The sequence below is a fragment of the Gopherus flavomarginatus genome, chromosome 11 (assembly GCF_025201925.1).
Source record: "Gopherus flavomarginatus isolate rGopFla2 chromosome 11, rGopFla2.mat.asm, whole genome shotgun sequence".
NCBI lineage: Eukaryota > Metazoa > Chordata > Testudines > Testudinidae > Gopherus > Gopherus flavomarginatus.
The window spans coordinates 5,958,651-5,986,353 of record NC_066627.1 but is presented as its reverse complement, the minus strand read 5'-3'; the positions used below and the strand labels follow the sequence as shown (position 1 = coordinate 5,986,353).

The 27,703-nt window shown below is 49.1% G+C and overlaps 2 protein-coding genes across 2 annotated transcripts; one reads left to right on the top strand and one right to left on the bottom strand.

Annotated features, from left to right (window-relative positions):
* Positions 1-8,354: 8,354 nt before the first annotated feature.
* On the top strand, positions 8,355-10,715 carry LOC127031574 (granzyme B-like). The gene is made up of 5 exons (XM_050918502.1): positions 8,355-8,424; positions 8,763-8,910; positions 9,754-9,889; positions 9,978-10,247; positions 10,530-10,715. Exons 1-5 carry the CDS (start codon positions 8,361-8,363, stop codon positions 10,713-10,715), a joined length of 804 nt encoding a protein of 267 aa, XP_050774459.1. The 5' UTR covers positions 8,355-8,360.
* A 3,091-nt stretch (positions 10,716-13,806) lies between these two features.
* LOC127031560 (duodenase-1-like) lies at positions 13,807-20,938 on the bottom strand. The gene is made up of 5 exons (XM_050918492.1): positions 20,746-20,938; positions 19,666-19,810; positions 17,608-17,743; positions 16,871-17,125; positions 13,807-15,159 (listed from the first exon to the last, which is right to left on the bottom strand). Exons 1-5 carry the CDS (start codon positions 20,936-20,938, stop codon positions 15,013-15,015), a joined length of 876 nt encoding a protein of 291 aa, XP_050774449.1. The 3' UTR covers positions 13,807-15,012.
* Between the last annotated feature and the right edge of the window lie 6,765 nt (positions 20,939-27,703).

The following is a 27,703-nucleotide window of genomic DNA, read 5'->3' as shown; positions in this document are numbered from 1 at the left end:
GAGCAGGGACTTTGTGCCACAAATGGCACCCTCTAGAGGGGAGAGGCCCCTTGTACCATTCCCCCTCCTCCTCTAAGTCAGCCAGTCCCCAGCCCTGGGGCCGGATCGCAGCTGACAATGTGCACGGTGGTAGATACGCTTTTCCAGGCCAGCAGCTGAGTCTGAGATCACAGACTGAGATCCCCGGCTGCCCTGTCCCCTCCATATCACTGTTCATGTGACAGACTCACATGTGCCCATCCCCCACCTCACATACACTCCTGCCCTTATGCCCCATGGATTGTTCTTGGCTTTTAAAGCAAGATTATTGTCAAGCTGAGTGCCCATAACATAAAACTGTGGGAATGGAACAGACAAAAGCTCCCCATGTGCCACCAGACACCTCACCCACAACGCGACAAGAAGACTTATAACAATGACATCAGGTACCGCCCCCTCCGATCACCCCACCCCCACTGAGACTATGGTTATGGGTTTTGCAGGGGATTGGGGTGCGTCTCTATGTCCTTGAGTGCGACCCGCACATTGATCTTCATCGTTCTTGTGTCTCGGCTGGTGAGGAGAACGAAGCTGAACTGACAGGTGAAAACTATCTCTCTGTCCCGCGCCAATGACACAGTAGAGGCAGGAGCCATGTGCAGTGTTACTGGTTGGGCCAGGACTATAGCACAGAATAATTTAACCCAGGCCACCACACTCCACGAGGTGGATGTCGAGGTGCTGGAGGATAAGTGCATGTATGGTCACTATAACACCTTCACAGTGATATGTGTGGGGGACCCAGAGAAGGGCAAAGACTCTGCAAAGGTAAATCTGTTCCTGGCTTCAAGCTCTCTTGATAAGTCATTATTATTAATGAGGGTGTTGGTGTTGCAGTTGAGTCTACAAGTGACTATCGGGAATCAGGCCCCACTGTGCTAGGTGCTGTACAAATGAATGGGAAAATGATTGGTCTTTTCTCAGGGGGAGGCAGAGAGCAGCTGGACAGGGGAGTGGGTGTGGCATTGAAACCAGCAGGGCTGTGGGGGGACCAATCAGAGATGTAGGGGGGACACTGAAGCCAGCTGCACGGGGGGTGTCACTGAGCTGCCCATCAGCTGGAAATGACTCACTGAGCTGTTCTCCATCTGTGACTTGTTTCATTTTGCAGGGCAGCTCTGGGGGGTCTCCTGGTGTGTGGTCAAACAGCCCAGGGCATCGTCTCTTAGGAATCTGAGGAAGGGACGCCCCCTCCCCCCGGAGTGTACACAAGAGTCTCCACCTTCATCCCCTGGATACAGGAGATGATGAAGAGGCTGCAGCTCTGAGCAGTTCCAGGAATCACTGCACAGGCCAGAGCTGCATCGTTTCTGTCCTTTGGAGAGACCCAGACATAGGGCCTGCTTTGCCGAAGGGCTGCAACCACGCAGGCTGAGTCCCCCCAGCCATGGCTCCACTCAGGCAGCACCCATCCCATGAGCATCAATGCAGGGAGCCTGGGGGATTTAGAAGCCAGGTTCAAGGACAGCTCCTGTCAGCTCCCTTGGGAATCCCAACCCTTAGACTGACTCTTCGCTAGGGAAACAGCTGGGTTAGTTCCCCTGGGGCAACAGATGTGAGCCAAATTCTGGGGAAGACCCAGTGATTTGTAGCTCTTCCCTGTTACAGCCGGCCGGGTGACCGTTTATGGGAGATCCTCATCATTACCTGACCTGCTAAATCGTGTTAAAACTGCAGCCTCCCCTGTCCTCGCTGGGCCTTTCATAGCCCACATGTTAGTTCCTGCTAGGGGAAGCACTTTTCCCATTCCAAACACCTGTTCCCGGTGTCAGCAAGGCCAGTGGAAAGGGAACTCAGCAAAGGCTGCACTGAACTGATTGCAGATCAATCCCTGGAGCTGATCGTTTCCTTCCCACTTCCCCTGTACTGCCATGCCATGTGGCCTGCTGCATTTTGCTCAGGGCTGCCCAGAGGGGGCAGCAAGTGGGGCAATTTGCCCCAGGCCCCGGGCCCCGCAGGGGCCCCCACATGAATATAGTATTCTGTGGTACTGCAACTTTTTTTTATGGAAGGGGGCCCCTAAATTGCTTTGCCCCAGGCCCCCTGAATCCTCTGGGCAGCCCTGATCTTGCTTTCTGCTTTGTAGCCAGCAATGAATAAACATGAAGTTATCAAAAAAAGTGATTCTGGGAATGAGTGATCAATATGAGCCTTCAAACCCAGAATAGCCACTGCATCTGCTAGGGCCAAGAGAGAATTAATTCCTACAGGCGAAGGCTGGGTTGGTGGTTAAGGTACTAGGCTGGGACCTAGGACACCTGGGTTCAGTGATTTCATGCAGAATGCCATGCTCCTGGGGGAATTCTGCGCACAATATTTCAAAATTCTGCATATTTTCTTTGTCAAAGTAACAAAATAGAACCACATCAGTTTCAATTACATAGTAATTTATTTCAAAATATGTGGCAGGATTTATGTCTGTAACAATACAGAGACACAAAAATTGTCCCCCAGCAGTAGAGTGTTAAAGAAACCCCTATGACAACCCAGTTCCTGTTTCTCTGCACGCCCCAGAGCCCAGCCCCTCAGCCCAGACAACCACATCCCCTCCTGCCAAGGTCCAGCTGCGTGGCACCCTCCACCCCTAGATTTCAGCCATGGACGACCCCCCCAGCCCAATCACCCCCACTCTCTCCCCTCCAACGCCCAGGGGTCCAGAGGGAGAGACAGCCTGATGCTGGGTACGGGGCGTGTATGGAGTTTCCTGCCTGCTGCTGCCATCCTCCCGGGGGTGCTGAGAACTGCAGCGGCGGGAGCGCTCCAGCTCCCTCTCCCTCCCCATGGCAGTGTCCTCTATGTGCAAGCTGCCCTTTGCGGGGTCCAGCGGTCCCTTGTGGAAGCCAGAAGCTTTGCAGCTCATTTCTGTCACGGCGGTCGTGGGGGGGGGAATTCTGTGCAAACAACATTAATTTCTGTGAAATTGTGCATTGCACAGTGCCGCAGAATTCCCACAGGAGTAAGAATAAGGATCTGGTGAGTGCCGGGGGGAATTACCCCCTCAGGGCTGGAAGAGTCCCTGCCTGCTGGCATTGAGATGCAAAGGAAATTCCAAGAATAAAAGCAGCCTAAGCAATCAGCTGTCCTGACTCCAGAAGGGCAACTTCCGGGACAAAAGTGGGACAGGGTAGAAACTATTCAAGTGACAAAAAATAGAACTGCCTCTTGTCATCTTCATCCATCCATCTATCTATCCCCATCCATTGATCAATCCTGTCCTGATCTATCTCTCTATCCAATTCCCATCCATCCATCTACCCCAGCCATCTATCTATACGCATGTCCATTCATCCATCTATTTGTCTATCAATCCCCACCCCCATCCATCTATCTATCAATCCCCACCCACACCTCTATTCATCTATCCCACATCCATATCTGTCCGCCTGGGTCTCGCCATGCTGCCATCCACCTATCCCCATACACACACACGCCTATCTCTATCAATCTCTATGTACTTCTCTCCCCTCTGCCCCCACCATGCGATGTCAGAACCAGGTTTCATCAGAGCCAGTGGGAACTGGCTGGCTCAGGCAGGTTAAGAATTAGATGCATTATTTCCCCACCCTCATTGAGGGGCTGGTGGGAAATGGTGCTATCACAGATGGGGAGGGAGGTCTGGTCTCTCTGACCCACATCCCTCCTCCCAGCTCACACCCACACTCAGGGCAGGGGACAGTGGAGAAGGATTCATAGCTTCAGAGATTCCCAGGCCAGAAGGGACCATTGTGATCATCTAGGCTGAGCTCCTGTATCACACAGGGCAGAGACCTGCCTCACAATGATCCTAGAGAAGATCTGTTCAACAAACATCCAACCTTGATTTAAAAATTGCCAGTGATGGAGAATCCACCACAACTCTTTGTAAATTGTTCCAATGGTTAATTATTCTCACTGTTAAAAATGTTACGCCTTATTTCCAGTCTGGTTTTGTCTGGCTTCAACCTCCTACCATTGGATCATATTAGATCTTCCTCTGCTAGACTGAAGAGCCCTGAATAAAATTTGTTACCCATGGAGATACTTATAGCATGTCATCAAGGAACCTGGTATCCTTCTCTTTATTAAGTGGGCTCTTTGAGTCTACCACTGTAAGGCTGGTTTTCTAATTCATTAATCATTCTCATGGCTCTTCTTTGAACTCTCTCCAATTTTTCAACATCCTCTTTGATTTGTGGGCCCCAGACCTGGATAAAGGATTCCAGCAACAGTTGCACCAGTGCCACATAAAGAGGTAAAATAATCTGTCTGCTCCTGCTCTAGATTCCCCTGTTTATGCATCCCAAGATCACATTAGCCCTTTAGGCCACAGTGTCTCACTGGGAGCTCATGTTCAGCTGACTATTCACCGAGACCCTCACAACTTTTTCCAAGTCACTTCTTCCCAGGCTAGAGTCCCTCATCCTATGTATCACCTATAATATTTCTTCCTACATGTATACATTTACGTTTAGCCATATTAAAACACTTCTTATTGTCTTGCACCCAGTTTGCCAAGAAATTCAGATGGCTCTGTACCAGAGACCTGTCCTCTTCATTATTTACCACTCCCCCAATTTTTGTGTCATCTGCAAACTTGATCAGTGAGGATGTTATGTTTTCTTCCAAGTCACTGGAAAAAAGTTAAATAGCACAGGGCCAAGAACAGATCCCAGCGGGACCTCACTAGAAACACTCCTTCAATGATGATTCCCATTTACAATTACATCTAGAGACCTGGCAGTGAGCCAGCTTTTTTTATCCATTTCACATGTGCCATCTTAATTGTCTATCCTAGTTTTCAGTCAAAATGCAGGGTACCAAGTGAAACACCTTACAGAAGTCGATGTGCATAAATCAGCACGATTACCTTTGCCAGGGGCTCTTTACATTACCCTCTTTTAGTTCCTTATTCATTGAGTCCCGTAGCAGCCATTCTGTGTTCCTTGGGATCGATATCAGACTGACAGGCCTGTCACTACCTGGGTTGTCCTGTTCACCCTTTTTAAATATTGACTCAGCATTAGCTTTCTTCCAGGCTTCTGGAACTTCCCCAGTGCTCTCTGACTTCTTGAAAATTTGCAGCCCCAGAGAGCATCTAATTCAAACAGACACATTCTACTCATTGTACAGATGGGGAAACTGAGACCAATGGAGATTGTTTCAAATCCTGCCTAAGGGGTTTGGGTCTCCATCAGTGATCCATGAAAATCCCTGCCTACTGGGATCCTGGGCACAGCTGGGAAGATAGTTAAGGGTTAATGTCTCTTTTACCTGTAAAGGATTAAGAAGCTCAGTGAACCTGGCTAACACCTGACCAGAGGACCAATGGTGGGGCAAGATACTTTCAAATCTCGGTGGAGGGAAGTCTTTGTTTGTGTTGTTTGTTTTATTCTTTGTTCTCTCTTGGGCTAAGAGGGGCCAGACGTGCAACCAGGTTTCTCCAATCTTTCTGAAACAGTCTCTCATGTTCAAAATAGTAAGTACTAGCTAGAAGGTGGATTAGTCTTTTGTTTGTTTTCTTTATTTGCAAATGTGTATTTTGCTGGAAGGATATTTTACCTCTGTTTGCTGTAACTTGTACTTAGGCTAGGGGGGAGGGAGTCCCTCTAGTCTACGATAGCTGAAGACCTTGTAAACATTTTCCATCCTGGTCTTACAGAGATAGTTTTTATTTTTTCTTTCTTTAATTAAAAGCTTTCTTTTTTAAGAACCAGACTGATTTTTTCCTTGTGTAAGACCCAAGGGGATTGGGTCTGAACTCACCACGGAGTGGTGGGGGGAAAGAAAGGGGAGGGAAAGGTTAATTCCTCTCTGTTTTAAAATTCAAGGAGTTTGGATCACAGTAATCTGTCAGGGTTACCCAGGGAGGGGAAAGTCTGGGAGGGGGAAAAGGAGAGAGAATGGTTTATTTCCCCTTGTTTTAAGACCCAAGGGTTTTGGGTCTTGGGACCCCCAGGGAAGGTTTTGGGGGACAGGAAGTGTACCAAAACACTATATTTTTGGTTGGTGGCAGCGCTATCAAATCTAAGCTAGGAATTAAGTTTAGAAGGGTACATGCAGGTCCCCACTTTCTGGATGCTAAAGCTCAAAGTGGGAATAATACCTTGACAGAGACCAACGGAGATTGTTTCAAATCCTGCCTAAGGGGTTTGGGTGCCCATCAGTGATCCATGAAAATCCCTGCCTACCTAGATCCTGGGCAGAGCTGGGAAGAGGTTCCAGATTTCTTGGGTCCCTAATGTCTAACCTCCTTGCAGCAGATTGAGCCCATTACTTCTTGTCCTGCCTTCAGTGGACATGGAGAACAAATGACCCACATCCGCTTTATAACAGCCCTTCATATATTTGAGGACTGTTCTCAGGTCCCACCACCTCTTGGCACCTCTAAGAGGCAACACTTCCCAACTTGCAAGCACAGAGTCTGAGTGTAGAAAAGAAACTTTTAATGAAAGGAAGGATGTGACCTGACATTAATTAAAGAAAATACCACAAGCAGGATTCAGAATCATAAAACTGTGATCAGGACACCCTACCCATGAGTGTGTTGGGCAGTGTCTTCTGCCTCTACAACCAGAAGTTCCTTTACTGTGCCCTGTCTGCTCCCTCACCACACCCCACTCACAGTGGTTGTCCTTGGTCAGTGAGGACCCAGGATTCAGAGGTGCATCTGTGTGAGTTCACCTCCCACCTGGGGAAAAAGGCTCCTTGTTTGCTCTGCCATCTGAGTGCTGGGTCTGTCTGGCTGCAATGCCAGCCACTGTTCCACTTCTCTGGCTGCTTTGCCAGTTCCCACCATCCACCCTCACTGGCCGCTTGCTTGTTGCTCTCACCAGCTACCTTCTTGCTGGTCACCTTCTACTGCCACTTGCCTCTCTGCTGTGACCTCTGCAGCTCAGTCTCTTGAGGTTCCACCCAACACTTAGTGGCTGTCAGCTCTTAATGGGGGAAACTGAAGCAGGCTGGGCAGAAACACTGCCCCACCACAAGTGATTTCAGCTCTAGTGAGCACTTAACAAAAGTTTCCTAATGGAGCCTATTTAGCTCTATCTTTGAAGAGTTGGGAAGAACAGATTAAATCAGACTAGACATCCTGGAAGGGACACCTGTCCCCACCCCCTCTAACTGTCACAGGGGTCTGGCCTTTGAGCCCCTGGGTTAGTGAGTTCCTTTCAGCTGAGGGTGACCCCCCTCAAGCAGGACAGGCTAAGAACAGTTCTGCTCCCTTTCCTCATACAATAAAGATAACAACACTGATAACAACATTTCACTACCCCTGCATTCAGAACTAAAATTATTTGAAACCCAACACCAGGCAAAATTGATCATTTTGAGCAACACAACTTCTGTCAGCCGGATACCTAAGCAGAGTAGGTGTGTTCATATAAATACACTTTGTTCCTGAAGTCTCTCCCCCTCCCAACCAACTGTCAGGGATGAGCTCATTCAGACCCTGCTTACACAGCTATCAAAGTTAGGCTGACTGGTCTACAATTCCCTGAGTCCTCTTTGTTCCCCTTTTTAAAAAGAAATACTATGTTCACTCTTCTCCAGCCCTCTGGGACCTTGTCCGTCTGCCAGAAGTTTTTGAAGATAATTGCTAACCATTCTGAGATTTCTTCAGCTAGTTCTTTAAGTATTCTAGGAGGAATGACATCAGGTGCTGCTAAGATGAATACATCTAACTTATCTAAATATTCTTTAACCTGTTCTTACCCTATTTTGGCTTGTGTTCCTTCCCCCTTGCTAATATTAAGTGCACAGAGTATCTGGACTAGTGGTTACAGCAGGGGGCTAGGAGCCAGATCTGTCATTATTGTTCTGCTGGAGCACAGTCATAGCTCCCAGCTGTAGCGTGTCACAGAGCCTGCCACATCCCCTTTGCATGAAACCCTCCGGCTACGGTTGGGGTTATCAGGGCTGAGGGCTGGTCTGCCCAGCCCCAGCCTGCTCACAGCTGCGCCACTGTGAGAAAGATCAAATGGCCATATTCTCACCCGCTACTGAGATCAGACAGTGTGAGCCACAGACCCTGCCACAAAGACACAGGCAGGGACTAGGTGAGTAAGAGCCCCAGTTGTGAGCCAGCACCTGGAGCAACCCTGGATCCTGATAGACCCATCCCCATGGGGGTCTTCTCTGTCCAGTGGTACATCACTGACTCACAGACTGTCCTTCCCCCGAGCCCATGTGGTTGATGTGGCTGGAAATTGAAATGCATGAGCCCCACATTCAGATGAGTGTGTGGGCGACTCTAAGGTTTGCTCCCTTCCATCTTCCCCCAGCTGAGTCTATAAAGCCCCCAGGCCTGAGGCCAATGCATCGTCCCTGCACTGACTTTGAACATGCAGCTCCAGATCTTGCTCTTGCTCCCCATGGCCTTTCTCCTGTCCCCTGGGGCTCAGGCTGGTGAGTATGGCTGGCAGTGGGGCCCCCTGGGGCTTTGGGGGCAAAGGGGGGTCTGAGGGATGGGGGCACTGTGGTTGGTGTCTAGGGACCCACTGGAGTGAATGGACCGGGGGTGGGTGGTGGTGTTCTCAACATCTGGATCAATGCAGAGCTGGACAGCAGCTGCTGGGGCTGCATCCTATGGACCTCAGTCCCAATGGGTGCCAGGCGAGGGCTGGGCAGTTGGGCACATCTGGGGAGTGGGGTTGCCAGCACTGGGGGTGACAAAGCTACTTCTGCTGGAATGTGCCATGTGAGCCTGCTCTGATCCCTCATCTCATCTCTCCCTGGAGTTGCAGAGGAGATCATCGGGGGCCGGGTAGCCAAGCCGCATTCCCGCCCCTACATGGCATATCTCAAGAAAAAAACCTGCAAGGGTGAAGAGACATGTGGGGGGTTCCTGGTGCGGGAGGATTTTGTGCTGACAGCCGCCCACTGCGCCGATGGGTAAGAGCCTGTCTCTGTGCTCCAGTATTTCCCTGACCCCAGGACCCAGCTGTGCAGGGATCCAACTGTGCAGGAATCCAGCCATGCAGCACTCTCAGCTGTGCAGCACCCTGGGATGTTCAGAGATTTAGCAGCGCAGCATCCATCCAGCTGTTCAGGGACCCAGCCATGCAGCATCAATTGGGCTGTGCAGGGCTCCTTTTGCGCAGGGATCCAAGTGTGCAGCAGACCCTGCCGCCCCTTACTTTAATGTTTATCTGTGTGAAAGGAAAACAGAAGACTAACAACCTTCAGACCAATAACTGGATCATTCATATCTGTAATTTAACACATTACAATTAATTTAATTTGTTCGATATCAGTTAAGTCTTTATTTAGTATCTGCATCATAATGGCATTTGGGGGCAGGTCTCCGGCCTGTGTTCTTCAGGAGGGAAGACCAGACAATCGCATGGTCCCTCTTGGCCTTGGAATCTAGGAAATGTGAGGAGCTGACCGAGATCAGGGCCCTCATTGTGCCGGGTGCTGCACAGACCTCAACCAAGATCAGGGCCCCGTTGTGCCAGGTACTGCACAGACCCCGACCGAGATGGGTGACCTAAGAGTAAGAGAAAGAGACAGTTGACAATAGTTCTGGGGGAGCAACCCCACACTGAGCCCCTGCCCCACTCCCTGCAGCATGGCACCCCCTACTGAGCCCCCTGTCCTACCCACTGCAGCACGGCACCCCCTACTGAGCCCCCCGCCCTACCCACTGCAGCACGGTACTCCCTAGCACCACACAGGGGTTAGCACTTCCTCCAAGGACCTCCAGTTCTAGCCCAATCTCCATCTGGCTTCCAGGGACATCACCGTGCTCCTTGGAGCCCACAACGTCCGTCGGGATGAGGAGACCCAACAACAAGTCTCTGTGCGGCGGAAGATCCCCCATCCCAGATACAACGAGACGAGCTTTGAGAATGACCTGATGCTGCTGCAGGTACCTGCCCCCGCAGCCCCTAGTGCCCACCCCAGCCTGGCTCCCATCCGGGAAGAGTTCTGACCCCTCTGCCCTCCCCCCATTGCAGCTGGCGGAGCTGGCGGAGCTGACCGATGCCGTATACACCATCCCGCTGCCCCAGGCTGGCCGCACTGTTGATCCAGGGTCTGTGTGCAGCGTGGCAGGTTGGGGCAGGACCAGCTTCAACTCTATGCGAACCAGCAACATCCTCCATGAGGTGGACTTAGAGGTGATGTCAGACAAGACCTGCCAGGAGGATGGGCTGCTCCAACACTACTACAAGCCCTTGAAGATGATGTGTGTGGGGGACCCTGCCGAGGACAAGGCCTCGTTCTCGGTAAATGCCCAGTCCCTGGGTGGTGGCTGGGCTGGGAGCTTCCCCAGGAGGCCAAGGGAGTTAGCGGATCAGTTAGGGTGACATTCAACGGGAAACACTGAGACTGGAATCTGTCTGTCTGTCCATCCCCATACTGTGTCTGTCTGTCTGTCTGTCTATCTATCTATCTAGCCAGGTGGGGCAGTGGGGGAGTGCAATCCCTGCTATAGAGTAGCTCAGAGAGGACAGATCAATGCTGTGCTTTGAGCTTGTATTCACCCTCTACCTGCTTTGATTTCTCAGGGTGACTCCGGGGGTCCCCTGGTGTGTGACAGGACGGCCCAAGGCATTGTATCCTTTGGCAAAAGAAATGGGTCCCCCCCGAGGGTGTTCACCAGGGTCTCCGGATACATCCCCTGGATCAAGAAAACAATGAGGGCTCTGAACAGCCCAGGGTCCCACGCTGAAAGCCCTGCGTCCCTTCACTGATGGGGGCAGAATTGGGTTTGGGGAGTTCTGAGTATGAAGGATTCACCCCCACCCAGAATGGTGGTGCCAAGCCCAGAGGGTGCTTGAACAAAAACCCAGTTTCTTACTCCCTCCACGTAATAAAATCCTACATGAGAAGCGACTCTTTGGGGGATCATTGTCTGTTTGTATTTTGGCGCCCCCCTGAGGGTGAGTGCCCTGCACTGCTGTCCTGGATTCCTGGGTCCCATCCCATGGTCCAGTCTCTGCCTCCCAGGGAATGGGATCTCTGGGGCCCCCCTAAGAGTGAGTGCCCTGAACTGCTGTTCCGGACACCTGGGTCCCAATCTCTGTACAGCATTTTCCTTGCATCATCCATAGCACCAATTCTGCCTGACTCCCTGCCACCAATTTTAAAAGGCAGGACCCAATTGTATCCTCCTGCCTTTCCACTCCCCTCTCCCCCACACATGAAGGTTCACTAAGGGCAGCATTAACTCGTTCTCAGCCATGTGACCCCCAGGACAAGCTGGGAGCTGGGACTATTAGTCAAGGTTTTATTATGCCCAGTCTTGCCTCAGTTTCCTCTCTGTGCTTTGCATTGCTGGGCATGGAGGCTGAAGGGTTAAAAAGCTGCTCTTGGAATACAGCGGAAGCCACAATGTGCTGGGACATGTCACCATCTGGGGGTGGCATGAATGGGTCATTGACAACTGGCCGAACCCGACTCCAACCATTGGAGGAGCTGGAAAGCCAATGGGAGTTCCCACATTCATGATGGGAAATCCTGGCAGGCCATGCAGGAGAGCTCAGCAGGAGGACAATGGCCCAGATGTGCTGGGGAGCTGGGGGAGAGCCGGCCTTTGCAGAGGCCTTGGGGCTCTCCCCTGGGACAGACAAAGAAACAAGGACGGGGAGAGGGAGAGGGAGCAGAACTGGGGTGCGCCCACCTTGGCTGGTTCCTTGCACTAGAGGGAGCCAGATGGACTATGCCTAAACCTTGGCTTGTCCAGGCTAAACCGAGGACGTCCCCTTTCTGTGTTCAGTCCAGGGAACCAGTCAACTCAGCTCTCTTTGGAAAAGGTGGCTGGGTGTCATTGCCAATCCCGGCTGAGGTGCACGGGTCCTTGGGGAGCATAGACACCTCAGAGCAGAAGTCTCTCTCAGGCAGAGCTTATGGTGTGAAGCAGGGGGGCTAGAGTCCAGGGGGTCAGTCTCAGAGGCAGTGAGGCCCCAGGGCCCATTCTGAAGGCAGTGTGGCACTCCTTGGGGGGCTGGCACAGTGACGGGGATATGCCGAGCAGCGGTTGGAGAGCCGGGGCACAGCAGAGATCCTGTGGAGGCGTAACACTGAGAGGAGGGGAAATGCATCAGCAGGAAGATGCACAGGCCTGCCTGGCCTTACCCTGGTGGTGGTGGTGGCCTCAGAGGGAGATGCGGAGCCCGTGGGAAAGGGAAGCATGGCAACAAAGGCAAGTGCTGGGCTCTAGATGCGCATGGCCAGCAGGGTGTGCTGGGCCCCAGATGTGCACAGCCCTAGAAGTCAATAGGCCAGACCCTGAGCGGGTGTGAATGGGCCGTAGCCCCACTGGGTCGATGGGCCAGATCCCACCTGGGGTCAGTGGGGCATAGCAATACCATAACCCACAGTGTAACTCTCAGTGGTTAGGGGTCTCCCCTCCCAAGCAGTGGGAGAACCCCGCGGTGTTTGTTACACGGCTAGAGACAGACTCTGTTTAACGGGAATTGCCCTGAATACAGAGATGGAAACACCGTGAAAGTGGGAAAGTTTCTGTCACGTCGATGCTGATATGTTCATAAAGCCGGAGAGGTGATGGCTGGCGGGGACCATCAGACCATCTCCTCTGTCCCCACCCCCATACAGTGTGGGCCAGAGCGCCCAGCCCAGGGGATCGGAATGATGTTGCCTGGGAATTGGCCATTCAAATCCTTTCGGTGGCTGGCCTGGTGTCAGGCTCGGAGATGCTGCTGCCAGGGCTGGGCTGGATTCTCCATCCCTGGTGATGTGTAACTCAAGAGGGGAGGTTTTTCTAACAGCTCTGCTCTAGTTCAAGCCGGGATTAGCTCAGGACCATCCCAGGGCTGGGGCAACACAGGGGTCAGATAGGATAAGCATCGTGGTCCCTTCTGGCCTTGGAATGGACAAATCTATTGAAGGAACGTGGCTCTCTTATTGCAGCGAGTCGGGGTGAAGGGAGCCAGGGTGTCTGAGGGCAGCTCTGGGAATCTCTCTCTCATGCCTCTGGCTCAGACAAATCTGGTCCTTAGCCAGACAGAGATCAGCACCATGACATCTCCCGGTAGTGGGGAGCGCTGGCCAGCATTGCCCCTGTTACCAGGTGGAGAGAGGCAGATGGAGGGGAGCGTGGAGACACACAGATCAATTCCATCTGTATCTGCTATTCAGCTACTGGATTTGGGTGTCAGGATGGGGGTAGGCATAATTCCAGCCCTGTAGGTGTTACAGCCCCACAACCTGTAACCAGAGACCTGCCCTGCCTGAGAGGAGCCAGCGCCTGCCCCAGATGACACGGGTCAGCAGGGGACTCAGTGCTGGACATGTTCGTATCAGATCTGTACTGATTCTAGAGTATACAAGACAGGAAGTGAAATTTACAAGCAGTGTGGTGGAGGGATTTGGGGAGGCCGTGGGTGCTGTGAGTTGGGGGGCAGCTGTGCGGCCTAGTAGCGAGACCTCAGGCCTGCACCTCAGGATGGCTGAGGTCTGTTCTCAGCTCTGCTGCTAGGTGACCTTGGACAAGTCATGGCCCCTCTCCATGCCTCAGTTTCCCCATTTGGCGCTAATAATTCCAGAAACCTTTGTAAAGTGCTTGGAGATCTGCTGATAGGAAGAGACAGGGGCCCAGCTCCACAAAGATATTTACCCTCCTGGTGATTTCCCATGGGAGTTCTGTGCCTAAACACTTCTGAGGATCTGGGCCTAGATGTTCGTATTTAGCACCAATTTTGTTAATGGCTCAACACAGCTTCCCTGCATCCTGCCCACTGCCTCATTATCCTAACCGAGCCCTGGTTCACTCGCACACACAAAGTCCAATCTACAGGCCAGTGATGGAAAAGGCAGCGCAAATTGTTTAAACACGACTGGTTTTATTCAAAAATGGCTTTTCCCCTCTCAAACAAGCGTCTGTTTTCAATATTTTCCAAATATTTGGAAATACACAATTCTTCATGTTGCCCCAAAGTCTCTCAGTGATGCTTTCCAGGTTCCCAGGAGTCTGGTTTTCCCAACCTCCAGTCAGTATCATGTAATATATAATAATAGTTAAATATTTGTGGAGTGGGGAGAGGAAAAAAGAAAAGGAAATACTGAAAACAAATAAAAGTCAGGTCCAGCTCAAAATATGTTAAAAAAAATTTGAAATTTAATTTTTTTCACACAATCGTTTCAATGTTCTCTTGTCGTGGGCTGTTTAATTTAACTAGTCAGGCTTTGTGGTGATGGATTGGCCACCTATGCCACATGGCCCCATTCCTGCTCTCTGGTTGGATGAAAGAAAGTTTTTAGGCCAGCCAATGACACACTACAGCTTGGAATTTTGATGATGGAAAACTCCTGAAGAATGGATTAGATATAAAAATGATCAGTATTTGTAGAGGGTCTATAAAATTCAACACAAAAAAATTCTACCCTTGCTTCAGAATCCACTCGGCTGAAGTAAAACCCTGTACACATGGGGGAATTCTAACGACTCAGGAGGAAAGGTTTTCACCAAATATTGTTCTGGGGGTAATGAGGCATTTGGATCGGACAGACACAACACAAACAGAGACACCTGGGAACAGAATCAAGTCAGACACAAAGTATTAAGCCAGGCAGAAACAACCTGGAAGCACAGGAATATGGCCCTGAGAGACAGCTAAGAGAAGAAGCTTTTTGGGCACAGAGACTTCTGGAGATGCAGGCTTGGGACAGCAAACAGAGTTGCTGTCTGCTGCTGTTTGATGCCAACTGTGTTCAGGGAAAGAGGACTTTGGATATTCCTTGCAAATAAATAGATCACAGCAAAGGAAATACCAGACTCCATCATCAATTTCTGCTTCCAACCAGAACACCTGCAGGGTCCTAAACATTGACTAGCCACTTGGGGAGACAATATAACAAAATTTCAAACATTGATGGGGTAATTTCTAGCCACAAAAGGATTTCAGGACTGAGCCATTTGTAGCATTTCTCTACCACTTGAAAAAAATACTCTCATCTAAAGAATCTCGGGGTTCCACACAGGCATGGATCCGTTTGGCAACATTGGCCCTTTACAGGGGAGCATCTCCTTTAACTCAGCTTCTGCAGAGTTTCCTTGATCCAGGGGATGAATTTGGAGATTCTCGTATATATGCTGGGGGGTCGCCCATCCGAATTTCCATTGGAGACGATGCCCTGGACCACCCCATTGCACACCAGGGGCCCGCCGGAATCGCCCTGCCAATAAGGAGAATAACTTTACTGTCTGACATTACCCAGCCTGTCCTGTCCTGTGGAGATCTCAGATTGCGTGTGGGCCAGGTGTTCTCTGTAGCTGAAGGCCCAGCCCTTTCCACCACACAGAACAGTTCTCTAATGGGTCGGCAGAGAGAGAAATCTAGAGCTGGGCAGAATGATGTCACCGTGGAAAAGGCAGTTCCTACAATATTGAAATTACTTTCACTCCTGCCTGGAAAGAAATGTTTCAATCTGTTCACATCTCAGCATGTTTCATTTTCGTTTAAAATGTTGCAATGAAACATTTCGGAGTCAAACCTACTTTTGGAATTTCTGTTCTGCCAAAAATGTTGAAATCCCAACTTTTCTTCAAAAACAAAGATTGAAATGTTGCTATTTCCTGTGAGATGGTGACACTGATTCTCCCTCAGCTCCAATGTCATCCTGGCCCTCTGGACTTCAGTGGCAAAGCTCCCATCCATGTCTATGGGGCTAGGATTTCACCCAGGGTCCTGGCTGTTGGGTAGCCTCAGCCTCAGGGTCCTGGCTGTTGGGTAGCCTCAGCCTCACCAGACAACCCTCCAGTGAAGGTGAGGAGTAAAGACAGTTACAAAATGTGGTGGTGATGGAGGGGGGGTCCCCATTTTTTATTAACGTTTTCCCTGGTACATTTTTTAAAAATCAAAGTCCCAAAATGTCTAGTCATGAGGCATCATGGGAGTTGTATTTCAGGGGCCTCATGTCATTATGGGAACATAGGATTGGAAGGGCCATATTGGGTCAAGGAATCCGGTTCCTGCTGTCCTAGGCAGCCTCATCATATCATCCCATCCATAAACTTATCAAGCTCTGTCTGTTTCCTTCTTAGGTTATTCCCCCCTCCCAACTGCTTCCTTTGGAGGTTGTTCCAGAACCGCCCCCCTCTGATGATTAGAAACCTTCTCCTCGTCTCTAGCCTCCATTGATCCCTGCCACTTTTATCCCCATTTGATTTGTCCTTTAGCTTCAACAGCTCGTCTCCCTCCCTGGTGTTCCCCGCCCCCAGCCCCAATATATTTATAGAACAATCAGATCCTGCTCAGCCTGTGTTTTAGGCTAACCTAGTCCAGTATTTTATTCCCCTCTTGTCAGATCGTCTCTCCATTTCCCTGATTATCCCACCAGCCCTGCTTGGCACCTGCTCCAGCAGGAATCCCTCTTTCTGGGACAGGGCTGCCCAGAACTCTGCACCAGATTCCAGCTGAGCAATGCCCAGAACCTTCTCCTCTGGCATTAAACCTTTCTTCTCTTTACTCGGCTGCTCCATCCCAGGATCATATTGGCCTTTCTCTTGGCCATGGCCCACTGGTGACCCATCGTCATCCTGCCATTGACAGAAACACCCAGATCTCCCTTCCCCTGTGCTGTTTCCAGCTCATGAGCCCCCAGCTCAGAGCATCAATTTGCTTGTCCATATGTGCATGAGCCCATGTTAAATTATAGCCCATTTCCACCAGCGCCTTGCACAAGGGCACTAACACTGGAGATACCTCTCTGGAGATGTCCTAGATACTGGTCTCCCTGGCCGGGCTGCACCTCCCCTGATGCACGATGAGCTTCCCTCTTGGGGCAATGGAGCAAGGGAGGGGCATGGCCATATTGGTTTCCACCAGATCCTTCCCCTGGAGCAGCTTGCTGTATCCCCAGTGGCTCCAGGCAGAGGGATATTTACCTGAAAGGCTGATTTATTGACGTGAGGGCTGCCGGCGCAGAGCATGGTGATGGGGTTGTAATGCCAGTACCGCTCTCTGCACAGGCCGTCCGACACCACCTCCTGCTCCACCTCATGCAGCCTGCTGGTGGTGGTGTTCACTCCGGTCCGACCCCACCCGGCCACACTGCACTCAGAGCCTGGGCTGACACACTGATCAGCCTCTGGCAGGGGGAGAAGCCCCACCCACTCGGTCAGCTCCACATTGTGCCACAGCTGCCATGGGGAGGAGAGAGAGAGAATGGATCCAGATCTGCACAGGTATCAGAGCTGGCAAGGGGCAGCACCACCTGGCCAGGGCATGGATGTGAATCCAGGGAGTGAGTATGAGGTCACTGGGGTTAGGGTGATGGTAAGGGGGTGCTACCTGCAGCAGTGTGAGGTCACTGCAGGCAGGGTGATGGGATGGGGCGGTGCCTGCAGCAGTGTGAGGTCACTGCAGACAGGGTGATGGGATGGGCGGTGCCTGCAGCAGTGTGAGGTCACTGCAGGCAGGGTGATGGGATGGGGCGGTGCCTGCAGCAGTGTGAGGTCACTGCAGACAGGGTGATGGGATGGGCGGTGCCTGCAGCAGTGTGAGGTCACTGGGCATAAGGTGATGGTTCGGGGGTGCTACCTGCAGCAGTGTGAGGTCACTGGGGGAGGGGTTATGGAACGTGGGTGGTACTCTAGCAGAATGAGGTCAGTGGGGGCGGTACCTTCAGCAGCATGATGTCATTGTCAAAGTTCTCATTGTTGAAGTCAGGGTGCTGGACCCAGCGACGGGCCCGGATCCGTTGCCAGTTCTGTCCTGGCTTCATGAAGTCTTGGACTCCCAGGTAGACAAAGATGTCGCTGGAAAATCCAAGGGGAGAATATGGGATGTTAGTGTCCATTGGACAGTGGGGTCAGGCCGTCAAAGCCCCTTGAATAGGGACACCAACCCTGCATCTGGCCTGTGCAAATTTCTATCTATATTTGTGCGACTGAGTAACACAGAAACCCTCTTACGCACCTATATGCATATGGACTTCCTCCTTCTCCATTCTGGCTGCCTAAAGAGACCCAAAAGACTGAGTAATGGACTGTTCTCCTATGCAGGGTGACACGTCGTGCAGGTCTTGTGTCTGCGGTTCAAAAAGGATGCTGATAAATTGGGGAGGGGTCAGAGAAGAGCCATGAGAAGGGTCAAAAGATTGGAAAACTCATCTTAGACTGAGAAACTCAAGATCAACTGGTTTCTTATTCAGAGGGACTATAAAGGATTCTGTTTGTTCTTTCTTAATTATTGTTTCTCGGTATGAATTATTAACAGGGTCTGTAACTAACCATTGGGAGAATTTACCAAAGTTCATCGTGGATTCTTCATCACTGACAATTTTCAAACAAGATTGGATTTTTAAAGAACTGCTGTAATCAGAAGGAATTATTTGGGGGACGTTCTCTGGCCTGTCTTATACAGGAGGTCACACACGATGATCACAATGATCTTGAAATCTCTGAATCGTTGAACTGAATATGGCAGAGGAAGGAAAATACCCATGGGAAGGTGTAAGGCCCTAACCTGGGTGTAACTTTGAAATATTAAAATAAATTTCTTAAAGCGGGGGACTCCCAGATGCCTTGGCTAGGCCCACACAGAAATAAGGTCGCTGGAGTGAATGAAACATACAAATAAGAAAAGGCTCAAACAATATTTTATGCACCGTCGCCATCTACTGGGTATGGACGGAAGCAGGAATAAGCCCAGATCTGCAGATGACCCCGGAGAGAGAGGTCATTTTGTGGGATGAAAGAGCCTGTTGAGTGCATTAGAGAAGATGTTGAAGTCCAGAAGAGTTCCCTGATGCTTAGCCCAACCCCTCTGCACAGCCCCTTCCCTTGTGAGACTTCATGGCAGAGGTTGAATCTCTTCATCTTTCTTTAATCTCAATAGCTGGGTGTTCCCCTGCTCTCGGCCTAGAGAGACCTCAAGGAACCATACTGTAGATTTTAACTAAGCCAGGCTCTATGCCTGTTTCTCAATTGTCAGTCAAAGTCAATGGCCTACAACAACCTCCAATGATAACTTGTGGCGACTGCTTTTGACGCTTTAAACTAGTGCTCCCCCTTCCAAACTAGAACTAGCAGGGACCACATTCACAGAGCGCCTTAAGGCAAAGGGCAACTTTAGCACTTGGAGAGTTAATGATAGTGTCAGAAATGGACTAGAGACATGAAAGTATTGATGACTGATGATCGTAAGTGAATGTAACAGGAAATCCTGAGGACTGGCTCAGTCTCTTGTGTAACAGCTGAGCCCTAGCACTGATCTATGTCAATTGCCTACAAGGTTGTTCTGTTCAGTAGGGCTCAGATCCCCAAAAGCAATTATGGGATTTCTTGATTGGTTAAGAAAAATCAAGTGTCTGGGTTTGAGAAGTGATGGCCAAGGGAAAAGACCTGAGAAGAAGCTACCTTTCAACTGAGTGAAGTGACTCAATCACAGAGGTTTGAATACGAATGACAGCTGGGATATTCACTATCCTAGTTTGGTAGGTTTGGGCTTTAAAATCTAACAGCACACCAGGGAAATTCGTAATTTTCACATCCCATAAACGCTTCTAGTCTTTGGGGCAACATATTTCCAGGTCTGATCCCACCCCAGAGTGGGGGACTAGCTGGCTTGGTGGATGGGGAATGGGACAGGGTCTTTCCCATCTAGAGGCACCGGTCATGATCCAGCCCCGTGGTGGGGCACTGTCTGGTTCAGGGGTGGGGGATGGCATGTTTCTTACCCCAGGTTGCAGTTACAATGAGCCGCAGTCACTACCACATCCTCCCGGATCAGGAACCCTCCGCAGCTTCCCGTTGACCCAATTTGCACATAGGCCATGTAGGGTCTGGAGCCAAGTGGGGCTTCCTGGTCTCTGATGACCCGAGCTAGAGAGAGACAGGGAGGGGTTCAAAAGGGAGTCTGGAAAGTGGGACCAAGAGCCCAGTGCAACCTAGAACCTAATTCCTCAGCCCCTGGATCAGCCCCCTGCCTCCTCCCCTACTTTCCCAGCCTGGCCTTGCCCTGGATCATCTCCCCAGCCTGCTCTCTACCCAAACATATACGCACTGTAATCCACATATTTCCATATGTACCCACCCTTGCATCCATCCATCCATCCCTTATCCCATACCCAGCCATCCATTCATCTCTCTGTGGAGACGCCCCCTGGCCATCTCCCCACTCAGAGAACTAAGCCAGAGATTCCTTAGCACTTCCCGGCCCCATTGTCCCCTCTCTTGGCACCTTCCTGAGCCTGAAGGCTAATTCTAACTCCTGCCCCTGGTGTGGGCTGCGCTGCCCATGGGCACCAATCTCCCCGATCTCACCACTAGAACTGGCCAAAGTTTTCTAAGCAATTGGCAAAGTCGCCAAAAAAATGCAACTTTGGGGCGTCAAAAGAACCTGTGAATTCTGGTGGAATTCTGAGGATTTATCTTGGCTATAAAAAATGGAATTTTTTTTCTGCAAAAATTTGGCAACTTTAGTTCTGGGCACTGGGGAACAAAACAGATCACCTCTTTGTTTTGAAACTTTTTTTCATTGATAAATGGATGGAATCATTTTTTAAAACAGTGGGGAAAAAAACCCTTAATCAACCTGAAATCAAATGAAAAAACACCCTCCAAATTTTGTTGGGATTGAAGTAAGCATCTGAAAGCAAATGAAAAAGAAAAAACAATTGGTTCTGGAACAACTTTTTCGGTGAGAAAAAACAAATAAAATAATTTTTTGGGTTGAACCCAATTTCTCCCCCAATTTTATATTTCAGCCCCTGAACCAAAAACTCTGCAAAATCAACCAGTCCCTCAGCTCTACTCACCAATGTGAAGCCTCGGGGGCAGGAGAAAGGCCTCAGCGAGAGGCAGAAAGGCTGTGGAGAGCAGGAGCAGCAGCATCCTTGGAACAAATCCGGGGGCTGGGACTGGTGGGTCTGTCTCAGCCCCAGGGTTTATATTGAGTGGGTGGTGGAGAAGGGACTCTGGAAAGAGGTGACCCGGGAAGTGGAGGGTCATGTACCCAGTTATCAAGAAATTCCCCATGAGCGATGTGTCAGGGGTGGAGATTCCGTGAGAGGAAACGCCCGCATCAGGGGCAGGGGGGGTTTCCTTCCTGCACTGGTGCCCTCCCTGCCATTAGCTGTGATTGTGAATAACGGTGCCTCCTTCCTGCCCCTGGCTGGGATGGAGACAGCGCTGAGGCCTCCCAGCTGCAGATGGCAGATTCCCCCATGCTCTGTTCTGCCCCTGGATACCTGGATCCATAGATATTGGTGCCCTCCTGAGTGACCCCAGCTGGAGAACTTCCCCCAGCTCCCCCAGACTGAGCCTGGTCACTGGTGTTTGATGAACGCCTCTTCCAGCAAGGCAGCCAGGCTGGGCCTGATGCTACCTGGAGATGGAGGAACCCCCCTGCTCTGGGGAGCTGGTTCCAGTGGTGAATCTCCCTCCCTGTTGTGTACTGGGGCCTCCTTTCCCATTGGATTTGATCAGGCTCCAGCTTCCCCATTAGATCTCGCTCTACCTTTCCCTGCTGGATTGAGGAGCCCCCAACACCCGGCTTTGTCTCCCCACGAAGGTCCTTGTGCGCTGAGTGCTGGCACCTCGCCACGGACTTGTAGAGAAGCAAAACAGAGCAAGTGCTTTCAGTCTCTCCCTGCCAGGTGTTTTCTCCAGCCCTCCAATCATTTGCCTGGTCCCGTCCTGCCCTGTCTCCAGTTTTCCACCAGCCCTTTTTTAGTGCACACCCCAGAACTGGGTGCAGGATCCCAGGATCCCCTGGGAAACACCCCTCCCTGCTCCTGCTCACCAAGGCCCTGTTCACATGGCCAAGGAGGGCACTAGCCTCTTGTGCCGCAGTGTCACACAGGGAGTTGGCGGGAGGAGTTATCAGGTGGAAATAACATTTGGTTGGAGAATTCCACACTAGCTGGGATGGGAGAGAAGCTACTTTAGGAAGGATCCTGTTTCAGTGTGGGGCACCCCAGAGACACCAAAGACAGCATTAAAATTCCTCAGCAATCTCTGCCTCCAAGGGAAACCATGGGGCCAGGTCTTCAATTATGCTGAGCCCCCAAAGGTAGACTGGGGTCTCAGCAGCAGTCCACGTCAGGCTGCTTAAGAGGTATTTGGAAGTCACAACAGATTTGCCACAGATGATTACCATCTACTGAAGCTTGCAGGCCAGAATCTATCTATCTATCTATCTATCTATCTATCTATCTATCTATCTATCTATCTATCCAAGCCATTAGTGGTTATCTTTGAGAAATCATGGGCAATGGGAAAGATCCCAGAAGACTGGAAAAGGGCAAAGACAGTACTTGTCTATAAAAAGGGGAATAAGGGCAAGCCAGGGAATTATCGACCAGTCATCTATATTTTGGTACCTGGAAAGAGAATGGAGCAAATAATCCAACACTCAGGTCTCCATCCTTAAAGATTTTTGAGGCCCAACTTGACAAAGCCTTGGCTGGGATATTTAGTTGGGAATTGGTCTTGCTTTGGGCAGAGGGTTGGACTAGATGACCTCCTGAGGTCTCTTCCAATCCTGATATTCTATAATTCTATGATTGTAAGCATCTAAAAGAAAAGAAGGTGATAAGTAGGAGTTAACATGGATTTAAGAACAAATTATGTCTAACAATCTAGTCTCCTTTGATAGGGTAACAAGCCTAGTTAATAGGTGGGGAGCGGTAGATATGATTTATCTCTAGTTTAGTAAAACTTTTGGTGCTGTCTCGTATGACCTTCTCATAAATAAACTAGGGAAATGTAGCCTAGACGAACCTACTATATGGTGGGCGCACAACTGGTTGGAAACCCGTTTCCAGAGTGTTGTTATCAGTGGTTCACAGACAAGCAGGAAGGGCACATTGAGTGGGGTCCTGCAGGGATCTGTCCTGAGTCAGGTTCTATTCAATAACTTCATAAATGATTTAGGTAATGGCATAGAGAGTACACTGATAAAGTGTGCAGATGATACCAAGCTGGGAGGGGTTGCGAGTGGTTTGGAGGATGGGATTAGAATTCAAAATGATCTTGACAAACCACAGAGATGGTCTGAAATAAATAGGACACAGTTCAATAAAGACAAACGCAAACCATTGTACTTAGGAAGGAACAATCTGTTGCACACATATGAAATGGGAAATGACTGCCTGGGAAGGATTCTGCAGAAAAGTATCTGGGGTCATACTGGACCACAAATTAAATATGAGCCAAAAATGGAATTCTATTGCAAAACAAACCAGCGTCATTCTGGGCTGTATTAGCAGGAGTGTTGTAAGCAAGACACGAGAAGTAATTCTTCTGCTGTACTCAGCACTGACTAGTCCTCAGCTGGAATGTGTCCAGCTGAGGGCCCTGCACTTCAGGAATGATGTGGAGAAATTGGAGGAAGTCCAAAGGAGAGCAACAAAAATGATTAAAGGACTAGAACATATGACCTCCGAAGAAAGATTCAAGTCTGCAAATACCTAAGATTACTATGAATGGGAGAGTGATAAATTGTTCTCCTTTACCACCAAGGACAGGAAGCAATGGGCTTAAACTGAAGCAAGGGAGATTTAGGTTGGACATTAGGAAAAAATTCTTGACTGTCCGAGCGGTTAAGCACTGGAATAAATTGCCTAGGGAGGTTGTGGAATCTCCATCTGTTAAGGCTGATTCCCCACTTAGGCACTTTGAGTGCAGAAGTTGGGGACCCACGAGGATTTTTAAAATTAATACTGGCCACTCCAGGCTTGTATTAAACTCCCAAGGTTACAGCTTCTCTCGGACTTTAGATGGGTAGATGCTGCTATCATCCAAGTGCAAAAACCCCTTTGAGATCCCAGGAAGGCGCACTTGGGAATTCCTCTCTGTGGGGTACCCTCAAGCCCTTTCACCCCTTACTCCGGGGAAGAGCTGAGAAAGGAAACCAGCTGTTGCCACCAGCTAATTAAATAACATGTTCACAAACCTCTTAGGACACAAAATCCAATTCTGTTCTTAAAAAAGGTAAATGTTATTAAAAGCAAAAAGAAAGAAAGTACATTTGAAAACTCAGGCTATTGCTAGATTTAAAAAAAACTCACAAGAATTAAGCATCAAGAATAACCTTCTTGAGGTCCAGCTTAAAAGTTACAAGCAAACCAAAAGCATTTGGGGCTAGCACAGCAGAGTCCACAAGCCATAAAGAAATAAAAAGAAATAAACCTGATCACGTCTTCCTAGACATTTCCTGATCTACTTATATATCTAGGGGTTTCAAGTGAGTAGTTTCTAGGTATGATTCAGATGATTTTTCATACCTGGACTCAAGCTTTTTACAGTATAGTTCCAGCCTTGGTTCTGCTTCTCCCTCAGAACAACAGCAGACAAAGGGGAATTTCCCCCCTCAATTTAAAAAAGTTCTAGCCTTCCCATTGGCTCTTTTGGTCAGGTGCCCACACCCTTCCTTCTACCTATGCAGGGAGACTTTTTAACCCTTTACAGGTAAAGCATGTAGAGAACAACTACTAAGGTGGATTTTATAGCTGACTGGCTGGCAGGGTGTCCATAAAAGGGAGCTACCCACCCCCTTCATTTATCACACCATCACTGGAGATTTTTAAGAGCAGGTTAGAAAACACCTGTCAGGGATGGTCTATATAATACTTAGTCCTGCCATGAGTGCAAGGGGCTGGACTAGATGACCTCTTGAGGTCCCTTCCAGTCCTACATTTCTTTCTTTCTTTCTTCTGATTTTTGAATTGTTCAGATCTTATTTGTTTAGTTACATTTCTTTGTTGATGTTGATTTAATTCTAGGTAATTGTTTCAGATTAGATTGGGCTTACTAATGCAGGAGGGTGAGCCAATACTGTGAGTGTCATCCCTATGGTGGAGAAGCCCATCCATCCCGTGACGTTGCACCCTAAAAGGCTTAATGGAGATATGCTTATGAATGTATATATGACATAACTGGAATATGTTTTATGCTACATATGCCATGTAACAGATCTCTGTAAAGGTTATGATCTACTGAATGTATTCATACTATCTGTATGCATGTATCATTTTTGTATTCGAAGTTATGAATATTGGCTGTGTACTTGTTTGATTTTAAGTAGTCTTAGTAAGGCATTTGGTCAGTTTCTTTAGAGAGGAATGTGCAACTTAAGTGCCCGGTCAAGAAGCACTTAAACTGACAATAGACTTTGACAGATGTCTATCCACATCTGAGCTTTCTTGGCTTTGTTACTTGGCCTATAAAGTTCTGAGTCACCCATGGACATGTGACTTGACCATGTGACTCCAAAACTCCATCTTGCAGCTGAGATTCTGCACAGGAGGAGGAAGGGGGTTAGACCCACAAGGAGAAATTATATAAAGCCTTTGGAGACCCCTCTGTTTTGGTCTTCAGCTGGTTCAAGAGAAAGCCTCTCCACCCCCAAGGATACCCCACAGAAACTGAGACAAAGGACAGTAACTATAAGGGGTGTGAGCGATTGCTGGACCCAGACTAGAAGGAGGCTAGTCTGTAAAAGAGGCTTATTGGAACAACTCTGAGGGTGACATGTTATCTGTATTCAGCTTCTTACTGTATTAGGCTCAGACTTTCATGTTTTATTTTATTGTGCTTGGTAATTCACTTTGTTCTGTCAGTTATCATTTGGAACCACTTACATCCTACCTTTTGTATTTAATAAAATCACTCTTTACTTACTAATTAACCCAGAATATGCATTAATACCTGTGGGGGGGAGGAGGAGGGGGACAATTGTGCATATCTCTCTATTAGTGTTATAGAGGGCGAACAATTTATGAGTTTACCCTGCATAAGCTTTATACAGGGTAAAATGGATTTATTTGGGGTTTGGACCCCATTGGGAGTTGGGCATCTGAGTGTTAGAGACAGGAACACTTCTTAAGCTGCTTTCAGTTAAGCCTCCACTTTGTGGGACGTGGTTCAGACCTGGGTCTGTGTTTGTAGCCCGCAAGTGTGTCTGGCACAACCAGGGAAGCTTCTGGAGTCCCAAGTAGGCAGGAAAGGCAGGGGAAGAAGTAGTCTTTGTACATCGGTTGGCAGCTCCCAAGGGGGTTTCTATGATCCAACCAGTCACACATCCATCCATCCATCCATCCATCTGTCCCTTGATCTGTCTATACATCTGTCAGGGTTCTCGCCCCACTCTGAACTCTGGGGTACAGATGTGGGGACCGCATGAAAGACCCCCAAGCTTATATTCTACCAGCTTAGGTTAAAAACTTCCCCAAGGCACAAATTCTTTTTCTTGCCCTTGGCATTGCTGCCACCACCAAGTGATTTAAACAAACATTCAGGGAGGGCCACTTGGAGTCCTATCTCCCCCAAAATATCCCCCAAGCCCCTACACTCCCTTTCCTGGGGAGGCTGGAGAATAATATACTAACCAATTAGCTACGAAGTGAGCACAGATCAACCCCCATGGGTCTTTAGGACACTGAAAATCAATCAGGTTCTTAAAAGAATAATTTTATTTAAAAGAAAAAAAGTGAAAGAACCACCTCTGTAAAATCAGGATGGAAGATAACTTTACAGGATAACAAAAGATTGAAAAACACAGAGGAACTCCCCCTAGGCTTCGTTTCAAAGTTACAAAAAAAACCAGGAATAAACCTCCCTGCAGCACAGGGAAAAATCACAAGCTAAAACGAAAGGTAACCTAACACACCTTGCCTGGCTTTACTTACTTATTAGAGACTCGTTTCAGGATTGTTTGGAAGAGATGGATTTCTGCCTGGGGGCCCCTCTCAGTCCCAGGAGAGAACACACAAATAAAGAGCACAAACAAACCCTTCCAGCCCCTCCACGCCCCCCAGATTTGAAAGTATCTTCTTTCCCCATTGGTCCTTTTGGTCAGGTCCCAACCAAGTTATCTGAGCTTCTTAACCCCTTACAGGTGACGGAGGAATTTTAGGCTACCCTTACCTGTATGGTTATGACACCATCCCTGCGTATCCATCCATCCATCCTTGAATCCATCCCCACCTATCCAGCCAGCCAGCCATGCCAGCCATCCGTACATCCATCCATCCCCACACACATCCATCCTTCCATCCATCCCTGCACCTAAATTCATAGATTCCAAGGCCTGGAGGGACAATGGTGATCAACTACTCTGACCTCCTGTGCAACACTGCCCAGAGAACTCCCCCACAATTATTCCCAGAATGAATCATTTAGAAAAAAACATCCAGTCTTCATATTAAAATTATCAGTGATTAAGAATTGACCATGATTCTTGGCCAGTCATTCCAATGGTTAATTATCCTCACTGTTAAAAATGTACAGCTTATTTCCAGTCTGACTTTGTCTAGCTTTAGCTTCCAGTCTTTGGATTGTGTTAGACCTTTCTCTGGAAGATTGAAGAGCCCATTATTAAATTTTTGTTCCCTCTGCAGTTACGTCTAGATTGTGATCATGTCACCGAATAGCTTTCTCTTTGTTAAGCTAAACAGCTGAGCTCTTTGAGTCTATCACTGTAAGGCAAGTTTCTAATCCTTTGATCATTCTCATGGCTCTTCTCAGACCCCTCCCCAATTTATCAAAATATTTCTTTAATTGTGGGCCCCAGATCTGGATACAAGATTCCAGCATCAGTTGCACCAGTGTCAAATCCAGAGGTAAAATAACCTCCATACTCTTACCTGAAATTCCCGTTTATGCATCCCAGGATCGCATTAGCAATTTTGGCCACAGCATCACACTGGGAGCTCATGTTCCGCTACTTATCCACCGTGACCCCTAAATCTTCTGAAGAATCGCTGCTTCCCA